The sequence below is a fragment of the Vidua chalybeata genome, chromosome 5, assembly GCF_026979565.1.
Source record: "Vidua chalybeata isolate OUT-0048 chromosome 5, bVidCha1 merged haplotype, whole genome shotgun sequence".
NCBI classification, from domain to species: domain Eukaryota; kingdom Metazoa; phylum Chordata; class Aves; order Passeriformes; family Viduidae; genus Vidua; species Vidua chalybeata.
This window is the reverse complement of record NC_071534.1, coordinates 7,885,416-7,907,259: the sequence shown is the minus strand read 5'-3', so window position 1 is coordinate 7,907,259 and position 21,844 is coordinate 7,885,416. Positions and strand designations below refer to the sequence as shown.

The 21,844-nt window shown below is 41.6% G+C and overlaps 2 protein-coding genes across 5 annotated transcripts in view; one reads left to right on the top strand and one right to left on the bottom strand.

Moving 5' to 3' along the window:
- Positions 1-21,844, top strand: part of KIAA0930 (KIAA0930 ortholog) — a 145,295-nt gene that overhangs the window by 60,830 nt on the left and 62,621 nt on the right. The window lies entirely within an intron of this gene.
- NUP50 (nucleoporin 50) lies at positions 3,999-20,075 on the bottom strand. Of its 4 annotated transcripts, XM_053942966.1 has the most exons (9): positions 19,867-20,075; positions 18,179-18,271; positions 17,209-17,287; positions 16,069-16,152; positions 13,221-13,416; positions 11,113-11,772; positions 9,640-9,718; positions 8,501-8,619; positions 3,999-7,810 (listed from the first exon to the last, which is right to left on the bottom strand). In XM_053942966.1, exons 3-9 carry the CDS (start codon positions 17,275-17,277, stop codon positions 7,608-7,610), a joined length of 1,410 nt encoding a protein of 469 aa, XP_053798941.1. In that variant the 5' UTR covers positions 17,278-17,287; positions 18,179-18,271; positions 19,867-20,075; the 3' UTR covers positions 3,999-7,607. The 4 variants fall into 4 exon arrangements, with proteins under 4 accessions (XP_053798941.1, XP_053798940.1, XP_053798942.1 ...); XM_053942965.1 differs by lacking the exon at positions 18,179-18,271; XM_053942967.1 differs by lacking the exons at positions 18,179-18,271; positions 19,867-20,075 and adding an exon at positions 19,400-19,721.

Here is a 21,844-nt window from a genome sequence, read left to right as displayed (position 1 = left end):
TTAAAGGAAAACTAAGCATCTATGTTAGCAAACAGTTACTTGTGTAGTCTTCTCAGAAGTGTGTTGTTCCTGAAACTTGTAATGAAACTTTGCAGAAAGCAAAGGAGTAAAATAAAGGAATAATATGGGTCTGATTTTCAGTTAACAGTGTAGATGAGAATCTGGGGGGAGCTGATACTCCTCAGTTAAAAAAAAAAACATTAAAATACATCAAGGAAAATACGAGTTAATTCAAACTCTATCCCCAGCTTGGTTCCTCACAGATGTAAGTATGAGATCTAGTGATTTCATTGTTGGAAATAAGTAACTTATGCTTGGTTATGCCAGGAAACTCTTCCACAAGACAACCTAGTTGGCTTTTCCTAGTAGGGTTAATGTTGATTGAAGTGCTGGCATGAAAACCAATTTAGACGATCCACTCTTTTGTTCAGAAGGGTTTGTGTACAGGATTTACAAACAGGATTTACTTATGTGAGGCACGTGCCCTTCCACTGCAGAAGATAAAGTTGACCTGCCACACAGCTGTCCTTGGACCTTCACACAATGTGTACTTCATGCACAGAAAGAAAGATCTTTAGGCAAAACCTCCTGGTCGGAACATACGAGTGTAAGCGGTGGGAGGGGGCGAGCATGTGCATGTTCAGCAAAGAAGATGGGGCTGCTGCTGTTACATGGATGAACTTGAGGTAATGACATAAATGTGTGAATAAGAGGTGTGCAGATAGTTAAACTGCATGTTCCTGAATTCACTTCAAATAAACTGTTCAAAGGAAAATAGGATTAAACAGTTCTAAACCCTTGTTGAAATGAATGGAGCTGGCTGATAATTTTCTGAAATACCAAGTCTTCCTGAACAGCTCAGTGCAGAGCACCTACATGGGAAAAGAGCTTTGTCTCAAAATGTTAGTTACAGCTGCACTAATGTTTTCCACGTTACCTGTTGATGCCAACATTCGGGTGATTCTGGTGATTTATGAATGAGTATTTCACAATGTGTGCTGACTCACCCCATGCTCTTCTATCTCCCATCTCCCCCAGACGTTAAAGTGTGGTTATGATTGCAGTTCTGCATTTCCTGCTGGAGCAGTATTGCTATGGAGATTCAGCAAAAGCAGTTTACAAGTCTAGAGACTTTTTGAAGTCCCTCAGCCTTTAATTCTGATGCAATCATTGTGTTCATCCTAAACCCTACTGGATATAGTGAATGCTTTAAGCCTGCACTGAGTCTAGATGCTCTCCTTTGCTCCTGAAGGACAAGAGAGTTGTCAGAACCTACTCTTTCATCACTGCAAGTGTCAGACTTAAGTTCTCCTTTGAAAAATAGATCATCAGGGAGCAAGAAGAGTTCTTATTCAAGCTTGTTTCTCAGCAACAGGTGGGAATGCCATGCTTCCTGCTATAGGTGCCTGTGGTTACCCTGCCCAGCACAGGAGATCAGCACAGGTGTCATTTCTGACTTCACTGTAAAGGTAAGGAAACACAGATTTCATAAACTGCCAAAGTAAGTTTGATATGTAAACCACTATTTTCTTTTCAGTGTTAGACATTTCTTTTTACAGTGAACCATCTGTAAGCTTTCCCTGGAATTGCCATCAATAGAATTGCTATCTGCAGGTGAGAAGAATGCCCCTAAGGGCCCACCAGTCCAGGAAGGGCTCCAGATACAGTATCAGCCATAGTTCTGACAAAAAATGTTGTAGTGTATTATGTCATCCATGCTAAACCTCTGCAGACTTCCAGAGATTATTAATTTCTTTGTTACCTCTCAGTAAAGGTTATGATGTCCCTAACAGTAATACCCACTAAACTGATTATTATGGGTATTTATTCTGATTATAATCCATTTTGATTGTAATCAAAATAAATATCCATATGCAGCATGCTTATATACAAGTAAGAATTTCTAAACAAGTGTGATGCCTGAAAAAATGAGCAATACACGAACCTAACAGAAACTGGGATAAGTATACTGACTACTTGAAACAGTGTAAATTCTGCTGCTGCTTCTTTATTCATTTTGTACAACCTTTGGTTCCTTGGTGCAACTGCTGTATTTCATGCAACTCACTCAGCTTCAAGTGCTCACAGTAATACACTGTAGCTTGTGCAGAGGTTTGCCTTCCAGCCATCTTCCCCTGGAATATTCAGAGCAAGTTGTTGCTTTTCTCCAATTCAACTTTAGTTGTCTTGTCTTTTTTACAAACTTCCTATGAAGCAAGTATTTTACCAAAGCTGTTGCCCAAACTTTGAACTTGTTCACACCTTCCCATGTCCTGCCTTGTGCAAAGATGGTACCCATAGTTACTCGGCTGGCTCTTGCTCTGCATTTGCCTTTCAGTTTTGTCTTTAGCATGAGGTTTATTGTGGCAGGTAGCTTATCTGTTGAGGCATTGTTTGGATCATGATTAAAGTGTACATTCTTACTGTCAGTATTTACTAGTCAGTGACACGCACACAGCCTTCTCGTGGTTTAGCCCCAGGCAGCAGCTCAGCCCTTCACTCCTCCCCCTGGTGAGATGGGGACAGGGTTAGAAGGATGAGAGTGGGCAAATTGGTGGGTTGAGATAAAGGCAGTTTGACAGAAAAGCAAAAGCCATGCACACAAGCAAAACAGAATTCATTCCCCACTTCCCATGGGCAGGCAGGTGTTCAGCCATCCCAGGAAAGTCTGGCTTCGTGACGCACCACAGCAACTTAAGACAAATGCAATCACTCCAAATGTCCCGCCTTCCTCCATCTCCCCCCAGCTCTGTATGCTGACCGTGACACCATGTGGTCTGAGATGTCCCTGTGGCCAGTTGGGAAAAGCTAAGTTGGGGACATGTCCCAGCCATGTCCCCTCCCAACTCCTTGTGTCCCCCCAGGCCCTCACTGGTGGGCTGGGAGAGGAGCAGAAAAGTTCCTGGCTCTGTGCATGTCCTGTTCAGCAGTAACTAAAACATCCCTGTGTTATCAGCACTGTTCCAGCACAAATCCAAAACACAGCCACTACCAGCTACTGGGAAGATTAAGAGTTATCCCAGCCCAAACCAGCACACCTTAAGCTCTTGCTGTGCTCTGCACATGAATGGTTCCAGCTGCTGCAGGCTGTGGTTGGAAATGTGGTTGTGACCTGCAAGAGTATTTGCCTGCTGGCTCAGGAAAGAGACTGATTTTGATTAACACACTCCATTCTTGGAGTGTTGCACTTTCTTAGTCTTAGACTTGATGTCTTCTGCACAGCTGCTTTTGCCCCTTCCTCTTATGCAAGAGATAAAATCTTTGGTGATTAGCAAAGCATTAGGCATCAGATGTTCTAGGTTACCCCAGCCCAAAAAGAAAAATAATTCTGCCATTCAGAGCTGTTACTTTGCTTTTTCTTTATGACTGCCAAAAGCTTGGAAGACTCTAAACAGTGATGCCAGTCTTTTTAAATGGAAAGAAAGAAGTGTCCAAAATGTGGAATAATGCCAACACGCATCCAAAGTGCATGAAGTTGAACTATACTTGGCATGACAAGTCTCTGACAATTTCATTCAGTGGGGGTTTTGGGTTTTTTTTTTTTTTCCTTGTGTTTGCAAACTGTCACGAACCAATGAAGAAAAGAATTACTTTAGCCTGACTTTAGGTTACTGCCTCTAGGCAAGATCTAAAGTAAATTCAGTAAGGGTCATCAGGTAGACCTAGATTATGTGGTTTCTAAATCCTTTAATATTCATGTGGAGGGTTTAGAGGTCAGTCTCTCTACCAGTCACTCTACTGCTGTGTGAGCACAGGTGTTCCCTCTGTCCTCCAAGGCAGCCCCAGCTCCTTGCTCCAAGCTGGCTCAGCTCGCAAGGACGAAGCATTTTGCTGAACTGGCTCCAGGTTTCCAAGTCAGGAATGGGCAGGGCAGGACATTCCTTCTTTTAGTAGCAGAATTTTCCAGGCAGGAGTTCACCTGCAAGCAACTGGTTGTACAATTCATTTTATTACTCCATGTTATACACTCAAAATGAAAGTGATTCACACAAGACAAATGAATCTTCCATCCATTTATTCACATTTTCCATGGATTTTTGTACACGTCCTCAGTGTATCAGAACTAATGAAAACATTAACATACACATTATGTAAAACTTAAGTATCCACTGAAAAATTCAGAGCATTTTGAAATCTACTAACAACTAACAAATCATCACATTCAGCATCTTCATTGGATTTAGACTAGCTCATGCCACTTTAAATTGTTTAATGTCAGTTAATTTCTGCACACAGGCACCAGCTACAAAATTTTATCAAATGCAAATAAGTTAAGGCATCGGAAAGTCAATCTTTAATGACAATTTAAATGTTACAGTGCTGCAAAGGGAGCTGAACTTCAGTTATGTTCTACAGTATGTTCATTTGAACTGTAAATTTAATATAAACTTTCACATCCATCAACCAAAAGGGCTTAGAGGAACACAGTGTTGCCCTCCCAAATTAAACCTTGCATACTGCAATTTACTATTTTAAAATAAAACTCAAGCCAACTGTAATAATCTCCCTTAGAAATTATTCTGATAATTAAAAGAAGCAGAGATGTTTCTTTTCCAGCTGAAACTTCAAAATTAGAGGAGGAGGAATGGATAAGACACTCCAACATCTACATACACCTGGAACAACGAAGGCATTAACGCAAATTGGGGCAGAAACTTGCATCTTTAACATCAGGTATCTGATATCCAGTTGTTAAATACATTACCAACCAAGACACAGGAATGCCTCCTTGAGTTGGAATTCTGATCAAAATTCTTTCCTTGGATAGCATGTGCCAGTTTGTTATGAAGGCAATAGTACACTGATGTCCGTGGTCTCCATGAAATTTGCTTTTTCATTTAAGGCCTTTATTTCTATTTAACAATCTCTGGCCTTTTACAGCATTTCTGTATCTTAGTATTCCTTACATAGAAACTGAAGCATCATCAGAAATTTCTAAAGTGCTGGAAAAGGCTGTGCTTTATACCTGAGCACCAAGTTTGTCAGTGTATGACTATCTTTTCCTGCTTCATAGTCCACATAATGGTAAAGTCACCATGAATTGATGTTGATTAAAATCTGCTTTGCAGGGAAATTCTTTCCTGTCCTTTCAGAGGCAATTTTCCCCATGTAAAATATTTAAAATTGTATGTTTATGCATATATTTTACATTCTAATGAAGGTGACATCCCAATTTTTTACCTTCCCCTGGCTTTACTGATTACTGACTGGCTTTACGTGCACAGAAGAATTCAAGTGTTACTTGCTATGATGGCCAGGGAAAGGTTTAATTCTTTCCAACACAATTTATTATTCTTCTACTTATTTTTCCATTCACTCGTGCCCTCTGCTTGGCCAGAGGTGTACTGTCAGAATTGGGCCACATCCATGTGTGCAAAACTTAACAACTGCCCCTCTTTAGAGGGAAGCATAAGAAAAGAAGTGTTAAGTTCAGTTTGTTGGTCCACGTTCCTAAGGATGAAGGAACAGTTCCAAATCCATGAGCTTTCAGAAGTAAGCAAAGAAAAGGCCAAGCTTTTATAGACAAAGCTTTTCTTTATGGAATGTACAACCAGAGCTCTGTCTACAAACCTTTCTGTACAGAGACAGGGTTAAGACACTACAGTCAAAAGACAAATGCAAAATTAACTGAGCCCTTGGACCAGAGCCTGGACTAAACTATTAGGCAGCATTCTGTTTTTCATTCATACACATTTAGACACACCCTGTCAGCTTTGGGCCTCCAATTTAGGTAGCAGCAAGACTTTTTTTTTAAAAAAGTATCTTATTTTGAGGAAAGCAATGTCACTGACTTTCAATGGTTTAAGTACTTAGCCAGATGCAAAAAGAAACCCACAAAGGCACCAGTTTATTTTTCAAATATCTCAAATGGCATCTAATTTCCCTTCACACTCCAGTGTTAAAAATGCAATTCTTGTACACTATGTGTGGCTGAAATGTGAGTGAAGGCCTTTCTTTTGGAACTTTGGTCAACAGGGTGATAGATAAAATAATGATTTTCCTCCTTTTAATGAAGAGGGGGGGAAAAGGGCCATAACCTGAATTGTGCAGTGAATTAGGCCTAGAGGCAGCCATTTGCTCCCCCCAGAGCAGGGGTACAGGTGAGATGTGCTGCACCTCATCAAATGGTGTTATTCTTTGTTCCCTGCCCACAGGATGCCACTGTGCTGGATTACCAAGTCCCCTGTATGAATTGTGTCACACTGACTTTTTTTAAGGAGAAAGTCCTTTTTTAAGGAAAGGGGTTTTCCTCTGTGTCACATTAGCCAGAGGCAAAAAGCATGTTTGTTCCATCTTGCCAGAGCTGGTCAGTGCAACACATCTGAGAGCAGTTCAAGTTTCATATTATCATCAAGCTCTTGGAGAAGTCCCAGAGTTGGAAGCAAAGTAGAAAAAGTTACTAGGGAAGGAGTTTCCAGCAAACATTCGAAAAAAAGAAAAGGATTAAACCACCAAAGTTGAGAGCAAAACCAAGACCAAAATGAATGTTCTGATCTCCAAATTATTGCCATCTGGTTACTTTTATCACAGCTGAAAACTAAGTTTACAAATTACCCCATGCTCCCCACATGCAACAGAAAGCTGCTGGCAAAGCTGCACTCTGCTGCTTAATGCAGTGCAGCATAGCATTTTTATCACATGGAAAAATACATACTGACACACACCCTTGTGCACGTGTCTCCTGGCAAGGGCAACAGGCAACAGAAAGGTCTTTAGAAGTCCTGAAGTTTGTTGGTGGGAAGAGCTCTCTTCAGCAAAGTACCAGCAGCAGGACCAATGCAGCACATCCAGCTCTGCCTCAGCTGGGTTTCGGGACTAAGGACAAACACCTCGGAAGGACCACGTGGAAGTGCAACCCTTTGCCTCTGACCTGTCAGAAGCCAGGGGATGCCAGTGGGTCCAAGATAAAACTGTCTTCCAGTTGTCTGCTTGTACTATATTGCACATCATTCGCTTGTTGCCTACAGTAAGAACAGAACTGACAGTTCCTCTGGAGGAACCACTACTGTCAACAAGACTATACAAGCAAATTCTCTTTTAAATATCTGCAGTCTTTGAGTCCTGAAAGCACATAGGTCTGTCTGCAAGGGTACAGACCCAGCACAATGGAGATCATCACTGGTGGGGTGCAGTACCGTCACTGAGTCTAAAAAGTCAGTTTCACCAGAATACAACAGACCAATTAAAAATCTGCAGTCTAGAAACAGTTACAATAGGTAAGCTTGAACATCCTCCCTTCTCAAAACAGGAGGTGGTTGCATTGTATTACAGTCTGTAAGGAAGCTCTGGTACCATGTTTTTGTACTCAGATTTCTGTCCATTTGGTCGACTGGTGCTAAAAACATATGCTTGGATTTACATCCATGTGCTTTATCCAGAAGAGGTCCTGCATTTAGATACTGAAAATGAGGGAGCACAGTCCAACACTTGTGTTCTATTAAAGCTTTTATTAGCTAGTTTAGCTTTTCCTCACATCATTTTTCCAGAATTCCTATAACAGTTCTTAATATCAGAGTAAAGAATTAAATGTTCAAGTGAAGTTACGGAAATAAAAAAGAGCAGCAGCAGTTTGGCAATAATTCCTCAAATTATGGACTGCAACTTATTTAAGCCTCCTTTTTCTCCAGTAAGATTTTGTGCAACTCATCTGCATCCTCACTTGTTTTCACTCTTATTAGCATAGTGACAGGAACAGCTGGATTCTTCTCATCGATCGGTGGATTAGGAACACAAACTATAAGAACATTGTTTTTTCCGGTTCTTGTACATGGCATCTTAGGTGGAATTAGAACATTCAACAGTATATTTCCTGCATTTGAGGAGGGGAAAAAATTACCATTAGCCATTTCCTAGCTTTTACTGCAATACAGTGTTAGTATAGATACTAACTAGAGATTTAGGGTGGTGTTTGGAAGGAAGGCAATTCACAAACATCATGTATGTTTGTCTTCTTCTTTCCTAAGCATCTATTCATGGCCATTGCTCTCAGATTTCTTTCCTCACTAGAAATGAAGAAATCTCTGCAAATACTGCATCCTCCTTTTTTAAATGGAGGAACCTGAATATCAAATGATAGTAGGGGGACACAGGAGAAATGGAAGGGGACAAGGAAGAAGCAGCAAACGAGGAATCCAGTCACAGTGCTTAGTTTATGCCAAGTTACTCTTCTGACCACCAGATGCAGTTCATAAGCAGAAGCAAAATGTTCTGATTCAGACAGACATGTTAATCTGGACAAACCAGGGTAAAACAGGTACTTTGTGTCCCCAAACATACACCATAGCCTTTTACTTCTTGCACTGCTTCGTGTGCTCTCTTTTGTAATGCTCACTAGAGACATCCAAGTGTTTGTCAGTATTGTAAATGATTTAGGAAAAAAAAGTAGAAAGGTTTTCATCAATTCTGTATCTGTTAATGCTATGTAAAAAAGACCCAAAAAACCCTAATGCTTAGCAAGAATTTTGACATCAAAACTTGTTACTGGGAAAAATGTACTTACCTAAATTGGTATCTGCTCGTACTAAGAGTTGAGTTTTTTCGTTTCCTGCTGGTTTTAAATGTAATGTTCCTACACCTTTTTCTTTAAATTCATTATCTTTTTTGTAGAACAGTTTGCACCTGTGGAGAAAAAAAAATAAAACCCAAATCCTTGTTTGTGCAGCCATGTAGAGATGAAATAAAAAGTTATCTCCCAGATACATGTATCCATCTGACCCACAGTAACAGTAATCAGGATTTAACATGCTGTGAGTAACCTAAATTTTTATTACTCTTGACATGGTTTCACACGCTAACCGACAGCACTTGGAGATCAAAGAGAAAGTGAATTATTTCTTTCAGTATTGAAATGATAAATGTATTACTTTCAGGGAAAAGTAAAAGGCACAGCAACATGTACTCAGGGCCTGTGGGGAGCAATAAATATAAGCTATTTAAAAAAAAAACTAATTAGAAACTCATAAGAACTGGCTGTATCATTCTGAAGTTTTAATAGGACTTTAATGTACAATTTACAAACATTTTTTAAGTGAGGCTCTAATAAGCATAAAGCCATTTTAATAAAGTAGCACACACTTTTCAGATACATCTAATGACTTTTTGTAGCAGGACAAATTCTGTGCTGCGTGTCAAGCAGACGCACAATTACTTGGACTACTGAACATACTTTGAAAAACTGCTTCTAGTGGAGCCAGTTTCATTTTTGAGCTCAAAAGCACAAGTTGTTCACTCCTTTATATAATAATAATCAACATTTTCCAATTGAAGAGTCATCTTTTAAGCTATGCAAATCCACCTGGTGGATTTTCCAGCAGTACTGTATAAGGTTTCTGTGGTAAAGGCCAAGCTCCAGCAACTGTACAAAACCTGATGAAGGCAGAAACATCTTAACTTGTTAAAAAGCTGATCACATCTACAACACAAATTATTAGAGTTGTGTCCAAGACACAGAAGAATTTTAATAAGATCTTACACGCTCCTGCCTGTAATTAAATTTTTTTACAAATTCATATTCTATGTGTATTCCTAACAAGCTTTATTTATTAGGAAGTCAGGGACATGTCATTAATTATGCACTGCAGTGGTGAAGAATAGCAATACACAGGTATTAATTTTATTTTTCAAGTTAAAGTCACTTACTTCTTTGAGTAGAAAGCATCATCTTCTTTTATTTCATTAACAATGACTTTTGGTGGCTCTTCTTCCTCCTCTTCCCCTCCTTTAAACAGAAAGTTTTAATATGTTAATGTTGTGAGCACAGATTTTGGCACTGTATTGGAAGTCCCTTATGCCCACCATGGTTGACATGGACACGTGCCTGGTCAGTGACAGCCAGAACACCTTTCAGTCCATGTGCACTCTGCAGCAGCTTCAGCTACAAAAAAAAGTGTTACTTGCTTTTCATTCAGCTCTTAAACCAACTTCATCCTCACCTTCAGTTTAAGTGGGATTGAAATACCCAACCCATACCAAACAATCAAACACCATCAATATAAAGCTTAGTAAGTCAAAAGCTTCTGTTTGAACAGAAACAGTTTTCACATTTCAAAGAGTATGCTCCACAAATGGGTTCAAGTAAAGCACAATAAATACTTCCAAGATCCAGGTTTAATTTGGGGGATGGGAATTAGTTGCAGAATGACAGATAAGAGAGAGTGGCAGATGATGCCTTTCCAGCCCCTCAGCTACTTGGATTTCTATCAGCCTACTGACCAGACTGATAGACCAGAGTAAAGCTATCAGGTACTACGTAACTTTGTTGGCCTCCTTACAATCTATTAAGTAAAATGGACAAAACCGTTCTGTATCTGATGCTTTTTACTGCAGGGATCTCTTGATAAACCTACTAGGAAAAGTATTGGGATTGAAGTCCAGCAGGCTCAAAGGTGAACATACCAGCTGCTTTAAATTTCATCAGTTCCTGTCCTCAGATATTATTCTATTCTATTCTATTCTATTCTATTCTATTCTATTCTATTCTATTCTATTCTATTCTATTCTATTCTATTCTATTCTATTCTATTCTATTCTATTCCATTCCATTCCATTCCATTCCATTCCATTCCATTCCATTCCATTCCATTCCATTCCATTCCATTCCATTCCATTCCTATTATATTTATATTATCATATACAAATCTGACAGAAGTATGTACGTCTTGATAAGCACATACTTTTGGTGTTGCTTACATAAGGCTGGATTCTCCCTATTAGGGGTATAATTCTGTACTTTCAAGTTTAAGAATGACGATGACCACAGAATATAGAATTTCCTGAGTTGGAAAGGACCCAACAGGATCATCGAGTCCACTCCTGGCCCTACCCAGAACACCCCAACCATCCCACTCTGTGCATCCCTGCGAGTGTTGTCCAAACGCTCCCAGAGCTCTGGCAGCCTTGGGACCAGGACCATTCTCTGGAGAGCCTGTTCAGTGCCCGACACCCTCTGGGGGAAGAACATTTTCCAGATATCCAGCCTAAACCTCCTCAGACACTACACCATGCCATCATCTCAGTGAACTTAGTATTGCATTTTTTTAGTATTCTTAAGTCACATACACTCACAGCTGAAATTAATTAATTTCTAATTAAATAGAAATACATAGAATTTACCTTTGTCATCACTATTGCCACTGTCTGTCTGAGCTTCCAATAAACTGGTGGATGGTGCAGTGACAGACTTGGCCTGGTTTGCATCTTTTCCAAACAAACCTGAATTCCCAGGAGAAAATGAGAAACTACTAGATGTTCCTGAACCAAGGGAACACAAAACAGAACTGTCAACACTCTTGCCAAAATTAAATGAGACAGTTGATGTAGCTCCTAACAACGGGTCTCTTTTTTCTGATGAAGCTTCAGGCTTTTTGTCTGAGGTATCCTCAGTTTTGTTGTTAAACAAAAATGTGGAGCCTTGCTGGAGCTTTGAACTCCCAAACACAGGAACAGCCTGCGGGCCAGGGGTCTTGCTGCTTTCGTTCTCGGAGCTGCTGTCACTGCTGCCTCCATGCTGCTGCTCAATGCTGGCCAAGTAGCGCTCATAGTCCCTGAAGATGGGGGTCAGGTCGCACAGGGGGTTGGTGTTAACGTGCTTCACTATCCAGTCACGCACGGAGCAGTTGAGAGCAGCCAGCTGTTTGTGGTAGGCGCCAGAGCCGTGCGCCGCGCTCAAGGCGCCGCCAGACGAGCAGGGCTGGCTGCCGCCGTTGGCTGTTGGGCTGACAGCCTTCTTCTCAGCAAACACGGCAGCACTGGGACCATTTGACACTGGGGATCCTGTTACAAGAAAAATCACAGAATTATACAATATCCTGAGCTGGGAGGGACCCACCAGGATCACTGAGTCCAGCTCCTGGCCCTGCCTAGGACACCCCAACAATCCCACCCTGTGCATCCCCGAGAGCATTGTTCAAATGCTCCCGGAGCTCCAGCAGCCTTGGGCTGTGAGCATTCCCTGGGGAGCCTGGGCAGTGCCCCAGCACCCTCTGGGGGAAGAACCTTTTCCCAACTTAACTCATTTGCTTAATAAGCACTGGTTTAAAAACATAACACAACAAAACAACACAGATGCTCTGCTGACCTAGTGAGAAATGTGGCTTAGAACCCTTTTTTTAACCCAGAAAGCACAGCTCTCTTAAAAGCCAAACATGCACAATATTTCTGAATCAAATCACTCATCCTTACTCAGCTGAGCTCCTTCTTTTGGGTCACCACACTGTGCCCCAGGTACTCCCATGCCACTGAGCAGACCCAAGTTTTCATTTAGACAAGTAAGTTAGGGATAGGCAAAGTAGATGGAGCACACTGGTGTATAAAAAAAAAATCAAAGACATCTTGTACAGAATATAAAAAAACCCCTATGTTTTATATACTGCCAAAATCTTCAAAATCTTACAAAAATCTAACAACTTCAGTAAGCTGTAACACTTATTAAATCAAAAAAACTCAACTTATCTCTTGCCATTTGTGCTTTAAACCACCCTGAGTGCACTAGCCCATAATTTTACAAGCTTTTCAGCATTTCTGTATAAAAAACCCTTAGAAGCAAACTAGAAAAATTCTCATTGAATATTTCAGTTTCCCTTAATTTATTCAAGCTCATTGAAATCCAAGTTACTCTAAGGCTCAAACTCCACCATTTCTATTCTATGGCATGGTGACTCCAAAATTCTATGGTGGCAGGGTTAACATTTCTGCATGTCCAGCACAAAGGGACAGAACTCATATTCCTCAGGGAATTCCAAAGCATGACAGCTCAACATGCCGAAGTACTTAAAATGTCTTAAAATGTAGGTATAACTGTAACAGATAAAATTCTACTAAGACTGCCTGCAACATCAGATGTACAAGAAAAACAGATGAAGACCGTAGCTATGCAGCATGTATTTTTTATTTAAATTCAAATAATTGGGACATGTTACCAGATGCTTTATACCTTTTACAGACTGCCTTATGCCAGTGCCTTCCATTTCCATCTGTGCCTAGAAGACTTTTACCTCCAGCATTAGAAATATGAATTTAGTTGCCACCTTTTTAAATTGCATGTGAAAACTTGTCCCTCCAGCACTCTAAAATAACAAGAAATCTTACAAAGAGGTATAAAGTCTCAAAACCTTAAAACACTACTATAAGATGGTCTAAATTTGTTTTTTCACTACTAAAATAACCCTACAAATTTTATGACTGAAAGTGTTGATAAATATGTATTCTTATTTAAAACTTACCAAATGCTGATTGTGTTTCAGAGGTGCTCTTCAAACTGCTGAAAGGAGGAGTACTAGAGACACTACTGCTTCCATTAGACAGCCCTTCCAAAGGCTTTATTCCTGCTCCATTCCCGAATCCACTGAAGCCACCTCCTCCTTTCCCAGAAGGCAATACAAAGCCTTTAAACCCTTTAAAAGCTCCTCCACTTTCAGACTGGGAAGGAAAAAAAAAAAAAAAAAAAAAAAGAGGCAACCAGTTACATACATCTTCTCCACACAAATCCTATCCCCACTTAATATTCCTGGTATCTTTGGTTTATTTTTCCCTAGTTCATCATGTCATTCCATGCATTACTGTGTCAGCTACACAAACAAAATTAACAGCTTCCTTATGACACACACTGCTACTGGTTTTAACAGACTCAGATGTTTGGTATGAAAATAAACTGGGTCTAGGATGTGGATACATGGAAGTTGCTCAGAGCTGTGGATGTGTCTGACTACCTCTTAGACCTTCACAGTATCTTGTTTTCTTTAAATAACTACAGAGGATTATGTAATTTCAGGTTTATTTTCAACAACTTTTAGCATTTACAACGGCAGTTAAGAGCCCAATACTTTAATCCACTCATCATTCTGGAGTCACCTATAAAGTCACCTCTTGTGATTTACCCAAAATATTCCAATGTGACTGATGGAAGATGCAAAGACAGACTGTACTTGACCACAAAATATCTATCTCTGAAACCTTTTCATTATCCAGTTCTGATCACTGTCTTTGCAACTGTATTATTTTATGGTATAGTTTCTTACATGTTTCTAAGACAAAGTACAATTAACATGCAAATAAAGCACTGCAATTTTTAGGCCTTTGGAGGTAATGAACTTTTACTACTCAAAGTGAACTTTCAGTGTCTCTGGAAAACCAGAGAAGACTGCTTCTGAGTTTCTTCTGCTTTTGAAGAAATGGCAAAGCTTGTCAATTTCAGGCTGTATCCCAGTATCTGACCTTGTGGTTATGGGTCTCTTTGCTTCCTTTTGTGCTAGCTTTTCCAGTGCAGTCCTCTGCTTTTCATTCTCATTCTAGGCAGGCATTTTTATTGTGCTTCCCTCTGATCAATCCCACCTTTCTGAAAATTCCAGTTAAACTGCTGTCTTTTTCACTGCAGCATTCTGCTTTCTCCATGTAGGAACATCAGTAAGTTTTAAGTTTACCTTTTTGTAAATATTTCACAGGTTTCTTACACAACTTCAGCTGTCCTGTCATCTCTTCTGCGTTATAGACTTTGTCCAGACTGTAGTCCTGGTCTTGGCTGGGATAGAGCTAATTTTCTCCCTAGCAGCTGGTACAGTAGTGTGGTTTGAACTCACGGTGAGAAGAATGTTGATAACACAAGGATGTTTTTGTTGGTGCTGAGCAGTGGTCACTGCAATCAAAGACCTCTCACTGTCTCATGCTCTGCCAGCGAGCAGGACACAAGGGACTGAGAGGGAGCACGGCCAGGACAGTGACCTGAACACAGAATGTCATGGCCAGCATAGAAACTGGGGTGGCTGGGAGCAGCTAATTGCTGCTTGGGGATGGGATGAGGTCAGTGGGTAGTGAGCAACTGTCCCGTGCATCTCTGCTTTTTCTTGGGGTTTATTTCTTTCCCTTTTTCGGGTTCCCTTATCATAATGATTAAATTTCAATCATTAAACTGTTCTTATCTCAACCCAGGCTTTTATCCATTTTTCCGATTCTCCTCCTCATTCCACTAGGAGGAAGAGTGAGGGGCTGCATGGTCCTTAGTTGTCAGCTGGGGTTAAAGTACACCAGCCCTTCTATCAGCTCTAACAGTCTGCTGCCAGTCTCCTGACTACTTCTACAACCCATCTGGTGCCCTTTCTCATTCTGTTCTATTTTTCCTATTCCATTTAACCCTGAATCTCTCCTGCTCAAGTTGTAGTTTATGTTTTGCATCACCTCCTTCCAATACAATCCTTTACTTAACTGTAGCCTCTACCACATTTGTGGCTAAAACTACTCAAGGCATTAGTGAGCTAAGACAGCCTCCTCATTTACAGTGCTTGGACTGAAGAAGGAAAATCAAAAGCATAGGAGAAGGCATAGGAGAACTGTGCCTAGTCCCATCCAGTCCTAAAGCAATCTGTGTAACACATAAAGCTCCAGGCCTATTTCTAACATGATGCATGCCCTGTTCAAAGGATGTCTGGGAAAAATATATACAACAAAGCATTTCTCAAGGATTTCTGAAAGGACAACAATTTGGCTGGACTGGGATAATGCTTTCACAGGGACTAAACCTGTAACAAAGGCTAACTTCCTTTCAATTTTCAATTTGTTAATGCAAAGAGTAGATGGCACTAAAGCTCTTGACAGGGAGGGAGGAAAAAAAAGTAGCAGCACTCTTAACTAAATACATGTTTCTCATTCTCAGAGCAGCTTAGTATTTGGGTGTTTACTAATATAGCTTCTGAGACATCCCCCAGCCCTCCAGTACCGATTACTAATAACTCTGCATTTCCATACGTCCATCTCTACAAAAAATGGAAGTAAAGCAGTAAAAATGCTGTTTTACCCATTTGCAAACAACATTGTGTCTGAAACACTCTTTATTTTTATTTCAATAATATGCAAGGTGTCCTGCTCACCCAGTCAAACTAGCATTACCATTTTTTTGCCTTAGCCCTATTCTTAGCGTGGAACAGTAAAGCCAAAGTTCATGTGCACATATGACCTGGTGAGTTGAAATGATAACTTTATCCAGCATCACTACAAACCCAAGGAAGTAAAAACCTGAGTGTGATGATGTGTTTTGTAACTGAGTAAAACTCCAGCACTCATGTTCAGTGACTACATTACCTCTGACCCAACATTTCGGCGCTTTGCTTTTTTAATAGCTCTGTTTTTCAGGACCTCTTCACTTGCCACAGAGAATGTTCCCACCTTGAAGAGGAAGTTATGGAATCATTAGTGGAATATGCAAAACGCACAACATGAAGGGATGGCCAAGATCAGGTTTTGAACAGAACTCTAACACTGCTACCAAACAAAAAAGGGAAGAAGTTAAAGTACAGCACTACCATTAGCTTACCAGCTACCTGAAGGTGAGTTGATAATTGGAAAACTTTTTCTGATTCTGCACTACATTTCTCTTTGTGCTATCTCCATTTTATTACAACAAATAATGTAAGTTTTGCTTTTTTAAAACACAGCTCTAAGATGTCTCTGCTGAAGGGAATCTGTCAGTAATCCAGAGTTTGGAGCAGTTATATGGAGATGTGGGCTCTAAGGTAACCTCCAGCAGCCTGCTGTAGTTCAAACACTAGCAAAGACAGCTAATGGCTCAGTATCACCCTGCAACAAATGAGGAAATTAAGTTTTCTTATATTCAAATTCCTGGAAGAGTAATTTTCTTTTTTATATTTACAGGCCTAAGCATTTAATACTTTTAGTTGGACAAAAGCTAAACCAGTTTGTTTAAACATGAGCCATAAGGAAGTATGAGACATTAAAGGTGAAAATCTCTTTTTACAATCAGGTGAAACATACCACTTAACTATTTGCCTAATTCCTCTGGCTGTGTGGGGAAATTCAGCTAAAATTAACATAGCTCTAAAATTAGCTATTACTGACCCTCAAAAAAATACACTGGAGGCATACAGAGCATTTATCTCCAGAAATCAAATCTGCTTTTCCTGTCAGTTCAATAAATACCTATCACACATTTGAAGAGTCCAAAAGCATTTTAACAAGCCTGGGGTTCCCTCTAGAAACATGAAGTTTCTTTCTCCAGAACCACTGATGAAATTTTAACTCTTAAAAGCTGCTTTGCTATACGGCCTGCATAATTGGAAGCTTTATGGAAATAATTTTTAAAAATCCACTTCTATAAAATTATCTTTAATTGCTAAACTTTTAACCATTTCTACTGTAGGTTTTATGCACAAGATACACAGCAAATGTAAACAGCTACTAGCAGGGAACTAATTTGTATTTTACCTCTTCAGCTTCATCCTCCTGGTCCCAGTTTCGGTCAGTCAGTTCCTTTTCTGCAATTCTCTTTGCCATTTTTCCACACCTGTGTAGAAGAAACAAAAAAATCCTAGAAAGAATTGCACAGAAATTAAATTCTAAGTGGCAGTGATCTGCAATTTGTATTCTTAGAACAAAACAACGGGAACTGCAGTTCATATAGAACAAAGTCAAGATTGGAATGACAATTGAAAACTAAGTGTTGTGGCAAAAACAATCACCAGCACTTGAGATTAAAGTTGGGGTGATCAGCCATATTCAATCTTAAATTAAAGAAACAACAGAAATGTACAGTTATGGGATAAATTTTCTTTAGCAGCTGGAAAAATTCCTTTCAGAACTGTAACTCATATACTCTCATTCTGAAGGGCTACAAAAACCCCAAAGCTGTGGTTAAAACATTCCATATTCCACTCCACACTGCCACCTCAGGATACCTATGTAAGCAGCAAGAAAAAAGTGAGTTGCTTTAGAACATCTGAAATAAATACTAATGAGGACCCACTGAATCAACTGAGCAGGGAGCTTGGTTAAGACTGAAGACAATGCTCTCCTTTAAAAAATTGGATTGGTTGGCCATTATTAATCTGAAAAAAAAATTACAAATAAATGAGATTGGCTTTCCTACAAAGGACACATAAGTCATGCCATGGGTTTTAGAGCAATTACTGTAAGCAAAGAAATCATCCTTTTTCTGGTTACCGCTGTGATGTAAAGCAAAATCAGCTTTGCAGAAGGAATGTCTGTAACTGTTTTGAGTCCCATTTTACTAAAGTACAACTTATGAGCTGTGTACAAAACCAAAGAAAGAAAACATGGTTGCTGGATTCAATCTAAAAAACCTGGCAAGCAATCACTGAACTGGAATTTTATTTGAAAAAAAGAGGTATTTCACTAACTATGGTTATATCTTCTGACACTAAATATGTAAACTTACCAAAGGAAATATGTAGTTTTGTTGCAATTTAAATCTCAAACAAGCACAAAATTTAAAACTCTTCCAAAACCCCCTTGGGTTTGTGATTAAGACCTGCCCAGGAAAAAAAAAAAAAAAAAGACAAAAAAAAGTGCCACAAATAGCTGAATTTCAGAGCTGGAAATTGTAACATTGTTACAAGACATCTTGTTTATATATTAAAACATTTTAGAACAGTAAATCCAGCAGCACAGCAGTCTTGGAGATGACACAGCCAAGTCCTGAATTTTGTCTGACACACATCACAAATAAGGTCAAGTTACTAGAGCTTCTGGAAGCAGAGGGACAAAGATTGGCCTGTGTATACATATTTAAATGCCCTATTCCACTCTGTCCTGAAAGAAGACATCCTTGCTTGATAACCCCTGAGAGATCATTTCAATCTAACCCATTGAAAAGCTAAAAAAAAATTATTTTAAAGTCACCTTTATTTATATTATTGCTTTATTATATCATTTTTATATAGAATGTATTAAATTATGTGCTACATTTTAATTTTTAATTTATAATAAATAAAAGTATTCTCTATATATATATTCTGCATATATTCACCTTATGTATGTAATATACTATAATATTATTTAAATATGTTCGTTTCATTATTACATTAAATATTTGAGTTATTGAAAGAGCACATAAACTACAGAGCTTGTCCCCCACCAAAAGAGGGAAAACCTTGTCGACCTAAGCTCCAGGTTGTTTGCACGCACTTGTGTTTACACAGTTTCTCTTTAAAAGCATTGTAGAGGATCCAGCATGAATCTAACAGAGAACCTGAAGTGTATTCTATGCCGTGAAACAACAACACAAACCTACATCTGGTTGGTGTTCACAAACTTCATGGAGTTTTCGGAGCACATGTTCTGAACAGGCTGAGATAGAAGTATGTTGAGAAACATATCAAAGAATCACAGAATATCCTCAGAAGGCACCCACAAGGATCACCAAATCCAGCCCCTGGCCCTGCACAGACACCCCAACAATCCCAGCCTGTGCCTTGAGAGCGTTTCCAAACGCTCCCGGAGCTCTGGCAGCCTTGGGGCCGTGACCATTCCCTGGGGAGCCTGGGCAGTGCCCGGCACCTCTGGGGGAAGAACCTTCTCCTGATACGCAGCCTAACTCGTGTTCGATTAACAAGCTCTCCTTGTTTAAAAAACAACACAACACAGATGCTTTGCTGACCTACAGAGATACGCCCAGGAGCTTCACTGCCCTATTTAACGCAGCCGTTCGCAAGCGAGCCTTAGCCGGAGGTTTGCAGGGGGCAGCATCGCCCGAACAGCGAGGGCCGGAACCGCCGCGGTGCCGGAGGGAGCGGAGCCGGGCCCCGGCGGTGTCGCTGCGGTGTCGCTGCGGGAGGAAGCGGAAGCCGGATGCCGCCGGGGCCGCTCCGCGCCCCCGTCCCCGCGGAGCTCCCGTTCCGCTTGGACTCCCGGCTCCGCTCGCTCCGTCGCGGGGACACCGCGCGTTGCCTGCGCACCCCACAGACCGATCCGCGCCCTCCGAACCCTATGAGCCTGCACCGGCGCGACTCCCCCCCCCGAAACCCCGCCGCCGCCCCGCTCCCTCCATCCCCGCCCCGCACTCCCCTGCACGGGTCCCGCTCGTGCCCGGTCACCCCTCGCACGTGTGGGACCCGCGGCACTCACTCGCTCGGGCGGGCGGTCCTCTCCTGCCGCGCTACGCTGCGGGGCCGACGCCGCGGCGGGCGGGAGGCAGGGTCTCCTCAGGGGCTGCGCGGCGCCGGGGCGCGCTCAGCATGCCCCGCCGTGCCCGCACAACGCCCCGATGCCGCCCCCTCGGTGTCCGCCGGCAGACGGGGCTCGGTGCGGCCCAAAGCGGGAACGCCGCGCCCGCCGCCGGCCCGCTCCCGCCCGCACCGCGCGTGCGCCCGGCGGGGGCAGCGGGGCGGGGCCGGAGGCGCAGCGCCGGCAGGTGCAGTACCACCGGCGGCCGCGGGCGGCGCCCCAAAGGCCGCTGCGAGGGAAGGGGGCCCTGTGCCAGCCGCGGGTCACGTGACTTCCGCCGCCAGCCGCGGCCTTACGAAATTCCCCCGAAAGCGTCGGGAAAATTGAGCCCCAAACGGCGTGTGTTTGTGTCGGCGAGCCGGGCACTGCTTCGTCCTTGGCCAGGAGCCTTTTGTGGGTGCCCGGCACAATTTCGGCCTCCACGCAGAAGCTGATAAAAAACTTTCTCACCTATTTATACATTTTTTATCAAATTGATGTTCACTGGTTCTGAATTACATAATTCATCGTTTTCAACACGTGAGGGAGGCGCCTCAGGGCGGCTGAGGGGGCGGCCGTGCCCTGGATTGTCACGGGCTCTCCTGCTGCTCAGCCCTGCTTCCTCTTCCCTGCTTCTCGTTCATTTTTAAATAACTGTTTTAATTAATCATAACCAGGATGCTAATTATAAGCAGCGTGCTAGTGTATGCCCTAGACCTGTAGGAAAGCATAGTCCAGAAACCTGCTAAATGGCGGCTTGTTCCGATGACCAAAGGAAAAACCTCCGCGGCCGGGTGACAGTCACTCGGGGACAGGGGGCTCTGTCCGACTCTCTCCGGCCTGAGTGCTGAAAATAAAGATGCTGATCCTGTCCCAGTGGGGGACAGAGAACAGCAAAGAGCAGCTGAAGGAAGAATCCAGCGTTGTCCTGCCAAGACACACTCGATTTGAGCTGAAAAGGTCACTGCCCACCTTTGCATCACCTGAAGGTATGGGGCTGTGACAGGTTGTCTGCTGTTACCAAGGGTGAGGCGCTTTAAGTGTAGTTTGCTGAAAAGAGCCAAAGAAGTCAAATACAGCTATCATGCTGGAATGTAAGAAGCAGGAAAATAAAAAGGTCTTCTTTTTCAAAGTACATTTTTTATTTAACTAAGCATTTTCTCCGTTGTCTGCACATTTTGTTATTCCAGAAGTGCAGCTTTTTAAATTGCTTTATCTGTCAACTCTTATCTATTTTAAGTAGGGCGCTCACAGTGCTGAAGGGAAAGGCTATTTGTAAAATGTTCGTTCAATAAGGAGTTTTCCAGGTCACTTAATAGTGATATATAGTCACTTAATAGTGATATATAATAATAAAACTTAATTCCAGGCATTTCCCCATTGATATTTTTTTATGTTTGTGCAGTTGCTTGGAAGGTTTCTTAGGAATTCCTACCAAGTATTTTAACTGGAAACGTGGCTGTTCTGTTCTGTAAGGACTCCTGATCCACACTAAGCAAAAGAACTGGATGATTTGAAATATTCATCTCTGCACGGTAATATGGGGTCGGCACCTATTTCTCTTGGCAGGCGCCAGGGGACAAACTCAAGGTTGATCCAGGGTTAGAGTTTTGTTAGAAGTCCAACAGTCCTCACTGCATGACTCATAAAATTACATCATCCCGCTGTGAGATGCTCTGCCCATGGAGAGGAACCAAGAATTCCTGCGTGGGTATAATCTGAAGTTTGGAACACCATGGGTGGCCTTACCTACTGGACTCCCAGAGGACAAGAGCTCCATAACCACCACCAGACCTTCAGAGGAAGACCCAACCCTTCTACAGGATCACTGCTTCAACAGAACCACATCTATTACTTCAACAGCATTGCAGACACCATTTAATGGGACTGCTACCGTCAC